Here is an 11634-nt window from a genome sequence, read left to right as displayed (position 1 = left end):
ACAGACAGAAACACAAACCATACCCACAATCTTTTTTTGTCACTCTCTTCCTCCCTCTCATACTTTTTAGCATTTTAAATCTGTGACAAATGTAAGACCATCTTGTTTAGCTGTTATAGATCCCACAGAACACACAACACACACACTCACACAAACACACCCCTCTTTTTCCTTGGGTTTTATTTTTTGTGGTGCTACAAATGTCTACAGATATCAGGAAAACCTATGATTTCTGTTGAATCAAGAGCAGGGAGTGACATAAGATAATAAATATAATGATAAGCATTAATGATGATCCCTGCTTTAACACTATCTTGGTCCACCCCTTATTGTAACTGCATTGGGATGTTTGATACATGTTCTGTTGCCGGAGAACGTAGTCCAGTTATGTTAACTGTATCCACAAGTGACAGTCTTCCACAGACAATAATTAGGTGAGTTGGAATTTGAAACCTATCCATCCTAAAAATTAAAAATACAATGTATTGTTTTATCTCTCTCTCCCTATCTGCCCCCCCCCCCCCCCCCCCCCCCCCCCTCTTAATAACTAATTTAAAAAAGAGAATTACTAATATATGACTAATACTGAAGACATTTCTAAACTTTTCTACCCCGTTCATTTAGTAATGTATGTCTTTGTTGTTTATTGTTTGCAATGCAATCAGCATTTCTCAGGTGACATGAATGTGTTCAATATTTGGTTGAATAAAATGACATATGTTTGTAACAAATATAGTATCTCTACATGTTGTAGGTTAATTGGGTCAAATCTGGGTTTTGTGTTAAGTTAGTCCTGAAGTCAGCCACAGTGAGAAGTCAGCCACAGTGTTACTGAACAGGATGGATAGAGAGGATGAGAGGGAAAGGAGGAGTGAATGGCAGGCAGAAACCTGAAGAAGGGCTCCCCCAGTGCTCATAGTAGACGTTACAGGTCAATTTAAAAATACCCTACACAGACATAATACATATGAATAAAGACACACAAATGTGCATGTACACACAAGCACACAAGCACATGTTTTATATTAATTTACAATCTCCTGTTCTGCCAACCATCTTTTGTAGTCTATTAACACACTTGATGATGCACACCTGAAATTAGAGTCGTAAATATATATCAACACTGAAATTGTCAATTGAATATTATAAAAATGTAAAATGGTATATTGTAAAAAATATAAACATGTGATCTCCAAACAAATACGGATAATGTTATGTTTTTACTCTATGTGTTGCTTTTGCTTTATCACATTCATATTTGTTGTTGTTTGCAGTAAAAAAAAATGATGGCAATTTTAGTCCACGTGCTCCACCCCTAAATCCCCCCCCCAGTCTAAGCGTGTTCCTATGAGACACTCCAGCCCTCAGATGTCTTTGAATATGTTGTGTGACTTCATCTTATTCTGTTCCTTATTTAGTCATTTAAGAGGCTATGGTAGTGGTTTTCTGCACTTAAAGCACCTATTTCATGTTTCATCTTGACAATGCATTTCTTCTGTGCATATTGCTAAAGAGACATCTGGAAAAATCAGCATTTTTCTGTCTATTTTAGGCTGAGCCAATGATATTGGCAAGATATGACCATAAAGAGCAGAGGTGACTGTGGTGACAGATGCTGCCAACCTTATATAGTAGCTGTGTTCATATAAGTAGTAGCACCACTCTTCCCTCAACCTGTCCAGACCCTCAGCTCCTCCAGTCCAGTTTCTCATCAGGTGAGTCTTTTTTCCTTATCTTCCCTGCTGATAGTCTTTGGATAGTGTATCTATGTACAATCCTGCTTTTAGTGTTAAAACAGGAGTGTCCTGTTTTTTGCTAAATTATTTAGTGTTTTGGAAAATAGCGATACAATTATCATTTATGGCATTTCTGAATTAAGTCAGGTTTTTGAAATTGTGATTTTTATTTGAGAAATTAAATCAGGCATTTTTGATCAATTTAAAGTAAAAAATATTTTGTGATGGCCGACTAAGGGGGTTAAGGGATGCTATCACTGTCTGTTCAGAATTCCATAGAGCCAGTCTTGTAATGAATCAAATCAGATATTCAAGGTAATCATCAAATCAGATTATGAGCCAGACACCCACGTCATATAGTACGCAAAGTCAACCTAATTTACAATATCTTGCTGCCTGACATTGGTTGACGGATTCAGATCAGTTTGATTTGACTTATATATATATTATATATACATGTATGATTTATATAATAAAGTCAAAACAAACTGATCTGAATATATAATATTCATATGAGATACGCTATAAAATACTCTTGGCTTCCCGTCATATGTCATTTGACCTGGGTTCCTGCAGTTCTTATCTTCAGATTCCTCTGGGGTCATGTGTCCACCATCTTGATAGTGAAACCCATTCTATAAAAAACTGTCCCCTATTTTCTCTCTTCCAGCTGAGATTTATGTATGTGGATAACCCAACTCCAACCTAAATATAGCTGCAAGCTGCGGTTTAGGGAAACAAGCACCCCAGCAGGCCATAGTGCCCATAGACAGGTCATGTCACTTGTACTCCCAGCAAGTTTCATGTCAGTTGACCAAACATTGGCTGATATATGAGGTCACATCCTGTTTGCACATCCTTCTAAATTTGATAGGTTGTAACAGACTTATTACTTTGAAAACAAAGAAAATCTATCAGAAGATCATCTCAATTAGGTGAAGATTAGAAAAGGTTTCGACAGCTTCACTGCTCGACCCCCAATTTCCCTACCTGAAGTCTGATACTTTCTGACACCCGGCCAGTGTGGCAGTCCTGCGCAGAAGTATTGCATTCATGTGGTTTAACCCAGTGCTGAGTATTCAGCAATATTCATCCAGACTGAACTACATTGTACTTTCATATCTTTCATCAACATTGAAATGTACACAAAGTTTGGCACTCGGTTCAATCTGCCTGCTGACATTCTAATCCAAGACAGTTAATAGATCACAGAACGGCTGAGAGATGGATAATTGCAGGATAAAAGACACAATACAGCATGTATTAACAGAATGGCCCCCCATTATGTGTGCGGTTCTGCTTAAGGTTTCTTCCTGATTAAAAGGGAGTTTTTTCTTGCCCATGTCACCATTGCTCTACGGGGGTTTAGGCACTGGGCTCTGAATTCAATTTAATGGAATATTTATCTCTGACTAGCAATTATTTGTGGTCAATTTTGTCCCTTACATATATGTTACACATATATCCTCCTGAGAGATGTCCCTATCTGTATATCTAAATTACAGATTGGTTTTGCACACTGCAATAAAAAAAAAATACAAATACAATTTTCTTTCATTCCAATACAGCTAAGGAGAACAAACAACTGCCAAGATGTCTGAGTAAGTATTTGTCTATATATGACTACTTCTATACATATTAATGTGCTCTCTCATTAATTCTGTTAATTTTTTTGATTTTTGCATTACCCCTTAGAAAAAAGATGACCTCAAGCCGCAAGCATCATCTGAAGGTAAATCCTCATGTTCACTGAGAATCTGTTTCAAGAGTCGTTCAGTCTTCTGTACACCTTTTTTTTAGCACTCTTTCAGTGATGGAAATTTATAAATTAGATTAATCATTATTATTAAAACAAGAATGTTGTACAAACTTACATATTGATTTTGTTATTGTTGAAATTAAAATGGTCAATGTTGTGTAAGTCACTCACTGATTCTCCTCTCTCTCAGAGCGTGGTGCTTGCAATTGCTGCAGAGCGGCTTGAACAGGAAAAGGTTGATCTTGTAGCTGCAAAGGCAGCATACCTGAATGAAAACTGCCCAGATCTCGATTTACCCGGTGACCTGGAGGCACTACAGGTGGGGCAAGCTTGGGAGTGCATTGGTCTTTTACAACCAGACTTTTGAAAGTTTTTGGTAAAACAGTAGTGTATTGTCATAAGTAAGGGATAATGTATTGTCCGGAGGTCATTCTCCAAAAATAATTCCCGACGGGGCGAACAACAACCCGACGCGCATAGCAACCCATTACTTGCTGATTTCAAATTACCATGAGTCTGTTACGTTAAAATGACCGGACTTTTAGCGGAATGATATGAAAGAGGTGAATTAGAAGCACAAAACCCGTTGCCAATGACACCGGTCATTATCTTTTCGCAGGGTATGACGTAGGGATGGCTCATTCAAATCAACGGTACTTTTTGGAACATTCTGAAGAGCCGTATAATAAGCTACTTTAATCCCGCCATATGATGCACTTACACTTAGAAGTGAATGTATGCATTTATTTCAAATTTGGGATCAAGAGAATTGTAAGGAAAAAAGCCATTACAAAGCCTCAAACACACAATAAATATTAGGAGACATTGTGTTTAGTAATGCCTGAAATTATAAATCTGGAAGAACTTTTAACCACACAATACTATGTATTGTATCTTTAGGTTGGTTATAGACCATATATAATTTCAAAATTTTGCTCTGGGATTCCTTTTTTTAAGTAAAAAATGAATCTATACCTACCTCTTCATGATGGGTTTGAGGGAAACATATTTGTATTCTGGATTAACAAGAACCCTTAATAAGCTATTTGAAGTTGTGGAGCCCTAAATAATAAAATATATGTATGTTGTGTAGAATCATATAGTACATTTTATTGAGCATTTAGCAAAATGTAGACACCAAATACGCTTTGCCACTTGAAACATCTAAATGATTTGTTATCTAGAGGGCCATATTAATTATCTTTATACATATCAGCATGTATGTTTTTGTGATTTCTGTTATGTTCTTCAGAAATTGTGCAAAGAGCTACATTCGAAGATTGACAAAGTTGATGAGGATAGATACGACGCAGAGTCCAAAATAACGAAGGGAACAAAAGAGGTGATTCTTGTTAACATATCTATGGTGAAATTCTGTTCTCCAGAGATGGAAAAACCTCAAATTATTTTTTTTTTTCATGTATTTGCGAAAGATGGGCCAAAAAATATTTGTATCGTCTCCTTAGGTTGAAGAGCTGAAGTTTAAGGTAGTAGAAATGAAAGGTATGAAGAAGCCAGCTCTGAAGAAAGTGCGCTTGTCCGCTGATCAGATGCTTCAGGCTCTGCTTGGCTCCAAGCACAAGGTTCAAATGGACATGAGATCCCAACTGAAGCAGGTCAAGAAGGAGGTCAAGGAGGAGGTGAGTGTTCAGTGTAACCAGAACATGTGCCATCCAATTTTTTATATTATTATCCATGAAGGCTTTAACAAATAAATAAACAAAATCTCTCTCTCACACACACATACACACACACAATTGAACAGCATGTGTTAAATCTTTCCAGGTTGTTGGTGACTGGCGTCAAAATGTTGATGATAAGCAGGACAGGAAGAAGATGTTTGAGGGCGCTGAGGCGTAAATTTGAGAGGTAAGTCTACATTAAAAATGGGGAAAGAGTCTGTGTGTGTAATCTACTGATGAATGTAGTCCCAATAATTTAAGAGAAAAGGTTAGTCATCTCTATATATCTTTTGTACGCCCCCTACAGCCTGACGAAATTGATTTCAGACACAACAGCATGGACAAAGTGAATGGCAGGAAGAAGATGGACTGGGGCCATTTGTACTTGTGTGACATGTTATGTTCCCTTCATTTTTTTTTTTTTTGACAGAAACCAATACTGTTCATTTCTAAAAAATGTACTACATTTAGATGTAATATATGTTACAGTTGCATAAGATAATCATTAAACACTGGGGTTTAAAGAACCTACTGTTTGGCCTTTTTTTGTTTTTTGCAGAAACAGATTTGTCTCTCTTGTAGTATTCAGCTACGAAGCACATTTATTCCACAAGATGTCGACAGAGATCTCTTTCTCTTGCCGCCTCCTCCTACTTCTCCCCTGTCTTTCTCCCTCTCTCACTTACACACACACACACAGACAGACAGACAGACAGACAGACAGACACACACACAGACACACAGACACACAGACACACAGACAGAAAAACAAACCGTACACACAATCTGTTTCGTCAGTCTCTCCCTCCCTCTCATACTTTCTAGCAGTTTTAATCTGTGAGAAATGTAAAACCATCTTGTTTAGCTGTTATAGATCCCACAGAGTTCTTATTTAGTAATGCAAGTGTGCAGTGCAAGTGGAGAGTTGACACACTTGAACACAAGTGAGTTTGTGAAATGGTGAGTTACAGTTTGCTTTTTATGACAAAAACTAAATACTTACAAACAATGTAATTGCTTTGTCTTTATTTTAATGAAGATATCACAACCCTGTTTATATAAAAGGTATGAAAAATGTGACGCATTGATTCAGTCTGTACAGACATCTTAAATGTGTGTTTGACCAAACTTGTGGTACTGTGGCTGTGTTCTAACAGGGTCAAAGAGCATGGGCACAGACAACAGTAGAAAGCAAAGACAGCCTGAAGGGAGACAGAGGGTGAGCAAAAGGAAGACGGCAACATGAAGAAATACTCACCCCTCTGTTTCTAGTCCATATTACAGACATACTACCAAAAGACCCCACCACCACTACCACTTTGACCTATATAGCATTCACACACACTCTCACACAAACACACACACACACACACACACACACACACACTCACACAAACATTCACACACACACCCCTCCCCTTTTTCCTGGGGTTTTATTTTTGGTGTTGGGGTGCTACAAATGTCGACAGATGTCGCAAAACCTACGATTTCTGTTGAATCAAGAGCAGGGAATGACATTAGCTAATTATAATCATTTACATCTAAGCACACTGCTCCTCTAGGACATCCCTGCTTTAGCACTGTCTTGATCACCACTTATTGTAACTGCTTTGGGATGTTTGATACATGTTCTGTTGACGGAAAACGTAGTCCAGTTATGTTACTCGTATCCACAAGTGATGGCCTTCTACAGACATTAATTAGGGGAGTTCAACTTCTCCTTTTATTAGAAATAATACTAATTATAAAGAACACCAGAAACAAACAGGCGATTCACTCGTATTTTTAAAAACATTCCTGGGCTGTTCTTGTGTAACTTCAAAAATGTTTTGGCAACTCGACAATGCATTATTTTCTGCATCATGTTAATGATGCATCTGGAAATATTGGTATTCTTCTGTCTATTTTAAGCAGAGCTGCTATGTCTGGGTCCTGGCCGGAGTAGCATTACCATAAAGAGGAAAGGATATTTTGTGGTGTCGGATGCTTCCTCCCTTATATATCAGATCGGGGCTATCGCGTCGATGCTTGTGGCTGCCCGCCTCTACCCTTGAACTCTCTCACCACCCAGTGCTTCTTCCAAGTTCAAGTCCAAGTTTCTTGTCAGGTGAGAGATTTATTACTTATGTTATCTTGTGATTTATTTGTGTAGTTCCTCCTGTGCTGTGGATCTCAGTGCAGCATAGTAAAGTGGGTCCAGAGGTAGTTTATGGGTTGTCATAAGTTAAATCAAGACTGAAAATAATGATATAAAAATAGCTTTTTACAAGACTGATTCCTCCATGATCCTTACTTTTAGTAATCTTAATAGTTAATACGCTCTTACTTTTGCCTTGTCTATCAAGGTAGAGGCTTACTTTGGTTTTGTTTATTTTTGATAAACTAATTTGATTTTGTCATTTTGATTACAATTATATTTCAAATTATAAGGAAAGAGAATTCCACTTGTAAATAAATGCAAATGACATGAATCCAAAGATTTATGCAAAATATGCTGTAAATTGAGTTAGTTATGTTTCAATTCAATTTTAACTTGTAATTGTAACTGATGAAATACCAAGAATTTGAAAAAGTGCATTTGAAATAAATCAGTCACATGCACGTAACTGTGTGGGACTCTTAATGTTCTGTTACTTGAGACGCTGGGCTGGTTTTCTGCTGTCCCCCATATTCAAAGATCGTTGCAGGCGCCTGGGATCAAGTGTACATCATCTTTCAAGTGAAATACATTCCGTGTCAAACTGTCCAGCGCTGGGCTTCGAACTCTCAAAAGCATTTCTACAAGCTTATGGAAAACTTTCAAACCTAGTTGCTCTTACTTAAATATATGTCTTTATGGCAGTGACTCCTGTAGGTGCCCTTTTCTTTTGCCACACTACACATGCAGTCAAAAAAAGATTTATGACATTTAACAATATTTTAACCAAACCTAATTACATACCTCTGCCACTGTAACATAATTAGTCCATGGCATGACTGTGCCTTAAAATCAGATTGGTAACCAGCTCAGTAATTATGACATCCTATTCTGCAAATGCTCCGCAGAGAATACATTTAAAGCTGTGTCCATTGTTGTGGTACTGAGAATGGTTGACATGGTAACAAATGAGTGATTTCAAAACCAGCTAAAATAATGGGTGCAATTAAGCAGAATTTGCATTTGAATCTGTTTTGTCTAAAACTATGTGTATATGTGGAAGTAATTGAACAGAAGATTTAGCAAATCAAATGTGTTAAACTAAATCTCTTCCTTATAGAAAGTAATTTATCTTCTGCCTGATGAGGTTTTGAAAGATCCTACTTCATCAAGCTCTGGTGCTTAGCCAAGTGACCGCAGCCTAAAATATCACAGACTCTGTCACTTGGCTACACGATATTATGCCCGAAGCTGATCCTATCACTTTCTGTGAAATTTTGGGTTGCACTTAATGGCAATGCCCATATAAAGAAATGCTTACCGGGGCCTTCCAAACCACAGAAAACACCATACACTAGGCCAGTAGTCAGGGCCAATTCAAAAATAAAAGTTGGTGATTTTGACAAAGTCCTTACTGACGTGTGTAATCCACTATGAATGCATTATTGTATGGATTTATATGGTAATGTCCTTTGTATATATGTTTATTATCAAGACATGATAATAAAACTAGCTCTGTAAGATAAAACACAGTTCACTTAGTTCACATTACATTTGTATTTTTGTTATTCCCTCTTAGACTAAGAGAACAACATCAACAGCCAAGATGTCTGAGTAAGTATTTTTCAAAGTTACCTGTTGCTGGTGGTTTGTACTCCTTCGAAGTCCTTCAGTCTGTTTAAACTTTGAAATGTTTCTTTAGGAAAAAGATGACATCGAGTCGCAAGCATCACCTGAAGGTAAGTTCTCACTTTCAGTGGGTATCTGAGCCCTGACCCCTTCTATCCATTGACATTTGTTTACATGTGTCGAATTCTCTGAAGGTCCATCTTCATCTCTCTCTTTTTCTTAGAGCGTGATGCTTGCAATTGCTACAACACGGCTTGAACAAGAAGCGGCTGATGCGATCACAGCCAAGGAGACGTACCTGAATGACAACTGCCCACCCCCTGATTACCCCCGCAGTATTGAGGACCTTCAGGTAGGCCAGGCATGCCTCCAGTTAAATATTAACTGTGAAAGTCATTTAAAAGCCCCAAACACACTAAATAGTAAGAAAATGAAAGGGGATATTAGGAGACACTGTTTTTAGTAATGCTGGGAATTATAAATCTGAAATTACATGTCAAATTGTTTCTCCTCAATACATTTATGCAGTGTAAAATCATGTAGTACATTTTATTCATAATTTAACAACATTGAGCAAAATGTAGAGACCAAATATGCTTTGCCTCTTGAAAAATGTAAAGGATTATTTATCTAGAGAGCCATATTAATTATCTTGATACATTTACACATTTTGGCTTGTTTGTTTTCAGAAACTGTGCAAAGAGCTATATTCGAAAATTGACAAGGTTGATGAGGACAGATACGATGCAGAGTCCAAAGTAACGAAGGGAGCAAAAGAGGTAATTCTTGTTAACATATTTTTGTGAAATTCTGTTCTATAACAATGGAATAACCTCAAGTGATTTCTTTTCCCAACTCAGGTTGAAGACCTGATGTTTAAAGTTACAGAAATGAAGGGTATGAAGAAGCCAGCTCTGAAGAAAGTGCGTTTGTCCGCTGATCAGATGCTTCAGGCTCTGCTGGGCTCCAAGCACAAGGTCACATTGGACCTGAGATCCAACCTGAAGCAGGTGAAGAAGGAGGTCAAGGAGGAGGTGAGTATTCAGTGTAACCAGAACCAGAACATGTGCCAGCCATTTTTTTATATTATTATCCAAAGGCTTGAACACATATACGAAGAAAATCTCTCTCTCTTACACAGACACGTGCACACACATGCACACACACACACACACACACACACACACAGACACACACACACACACACACACACAAACAGACACACACACACACACACACACACACACACACACACACGTACACACAATTAAACAGCATGTGTTAAATTTTTACAGACTGTTGGTGACTGGCGTTCGAATGTTGAAGACAAGAAGGACAGGAAGAAGATGTTTGAGGGAGCTGAGGCGTAAATGTGAAAGGTGAGCAGACATTTAAAAATCAAGACATTCAGGTTAGGCGTAAAAGGTACGTAAGGGATAACGGCCGACGAGCTGTCCAGTTATACGAAGTTAATGGACGCTGCAAAGAACACCACGACGCGGAGTCCATTAACTTCGTATAACTGGACAGCTCGGAGGCCGTTATCCCGCTTATCTCCCGTTTACAACATCCAAAAATGTTTTTATTATTATTATTATTATTATTTAGAATTTCCTTTATCTTTAGGAAATTTAATATGCATAATAACCTGATGAATTCTTGATTTGAAGCTTAGTGCTCCCGTTAGAGAAAGTAGTGAGAAAGTAGTGCGTGGAACTGGACCTTTAGTTTCCCCGGGCGTTGCTGCAAAGTGACACTCATGAGCTCACCTCTGTAAAGTAAACGGACACACGGACACAGCAGGTATTGTTCATAAGGTTTTACTATTACAGTTGAACTCCACGTTTCCGTTGATGGTGAAGTTGGACAGAGCAACAGGGAGGTCAAGTTTAGTAATTTTGGTCGAAGGCTCACAATCGAGCCAGCTAGTTAGCCGTGTGAGCTACCATCTGTTTCAATGTTTTTTTTTTCTAAGCGCTAACAGCCGCCTACAAATAATATTCGAGACTTTCAGTTAAGAATTACAATATTCTGCAACATTCGTGTAGAACATAAACAACTAACCGAGTCAATTTAGACATATAAAAAGTCGTGTAGATAGCTTAATTGACATAAAACATTGCCCACTAACTTGTCCCAACACGCCGCCATCTTGGTTCAAATTATCCTAGCTGTCAAAAAATAAACGTTACGTTGGTTGTCAATGGTAACCATTCAAGAGCATTGATATGGAACGGCGATTTAACGTTTCTATTGGGACTACGTCCAAGGTGTCCATCTATACGAATTTAATTTACACCCCATTAGCCAATCAGAAAACAGTATTTCGTTCCAGAGGGAGATAAATTATTATAATGCTTTATATGGTGAAATGTAGTCAGCATATGTTAATGCAAAGGTTGCATCTCTCTCTCTCTCTGTTAACTGTTCTGCAGCCTCAAGAAGCTGGTGGATGGATTGGCGGGATGGATGTCAGGAAGAGGATGTGTTCAGACATTGAGAATTTTTTTCTCCAACATTCTTCTTTGTTTGTTGTTGAAACATGTTTTGTTGTACAAATGAACGGATACCCGATGTACGTCAGTCATTAAAATATCACTTTTAAGGTCACTTTCTCCTCTTGCTTTTTAATGCATGAATTTAGTAAATAGACACTTGTATCCTTCTCCTAGCCTCAGGTTATGACCCTTT

General features: G+C 37.9%; 2 protein-coding genes across 2 annotated transcripts; both read left to right on the top strand.

Moving 5' to 3' along the window:
* Positions 1-539: 539 nt before the first annotated feature.
* Positions 540-5704, top strand: LOC308368124 (troponin I, fast skeletal muscle-like). Its single transcript, XM_080842203.1, has 9 exons — positions 540-931; positions 1553-1715; positions 3305-3337; positions 3432-3468; positions 3686-3814; positions 4748-4837; positions 4962-5135; positions 5281-5364; positions 5485-5704. Exons 3-8 carry the CDS (start codon positions 3330-3332, stop codon positions 5353-5355), a joined length of 513 nt encoding a protein of 170 aa, XP_080698329.1. The 5' UTR covers positions 540-931; positions 1553-1715; positions 3305-3329; the 3' UTR covers positions 5356-5364; positions 5485-5704.
* A 138-nt stretch (positions 5705-5842) lies between these two features.
* LOC308368125 (troponin I, fast skeletal muscle-like) lies at positions 5843-11553 on the top strand. Its single transcript, XM_080842204.1, has 9 exons — positions 5843-6396; positions 7092-7284; positions 8894-8928; positions 9017-9053; positions 9167-9295; positions 9633-9722; positions 9804-9977; positions 10239-10322; positions 11379-11553. The coding sequence occupies exons 3-8, from the start codon at positions 8921-8923 to the stop codon at positions 10311-10313; spliced, it is 513 nt and encodes a 170-aa protein (XP_080698330.1). The 5' UTR covers positions 5843-6396; positions 7092-7284; positions 8894-8920; the 3' UTR covers positions 10314-10322; positions 11379-11553.
* Positions 11554-11634: the final 81 nt, after the last annotated feature.

This window comes from Sprattus sprattus (genome assembly GCF_963457725.1).
Source record: "Sprattus sprattus genome assembly, chromosome: 7".
NCBI lineage: Eukaryota > Metazoa > Chordata > Actinopteri > Clupeiformes > Clupeidae > Sprattus > Sprattus sprattus.
This window is presented reverse-complemented; position numbering and strand designations above follow the sequence as displayed.

What these genes read in the sequence shown, in the direction of transcription:
- LOC308368125 (XM_080842204.1), top strand. An exon ending in GTCGCAAGCATCACCTGAAG is followed by an intron (nt 9,054 to 9,166) that starts GTAAGTTCTCAC and finishes TCTTTTTCTTAG; the next exon opens with AGCGTGATGCTTGCAATTGC. An exon ending in AGAAGGAGGTCAAGGAGGAG is followed by an intron (nt 9,978 to 10,238) that starts GTGAGTATTCAG and finishes AAATTTTTACAG; the next exon opens with ACTGTTGGTGACTGGCGTTC.
- LOC308368124 (XM_080842203.1), top strand. An exon ending in TAACGAAGGGAACAAAAGAG is followed by an intron (nt 4,838 to 4,961) that starts GTGATTCTTGTT and finishes TCGTCTCCTTAG; the next exon opens with GTTGAAGAGCTGAAGTTTAA. An exon ending in AGAAGGAGGTCAAGGAGGAG is followed by an intron (nt 5,136 to 5,280) that starts GTGAGTGTTCAG and finishes AAATCTTTCCAG; the next exon opens with GTTGTTGGTGACTGGCGTCA.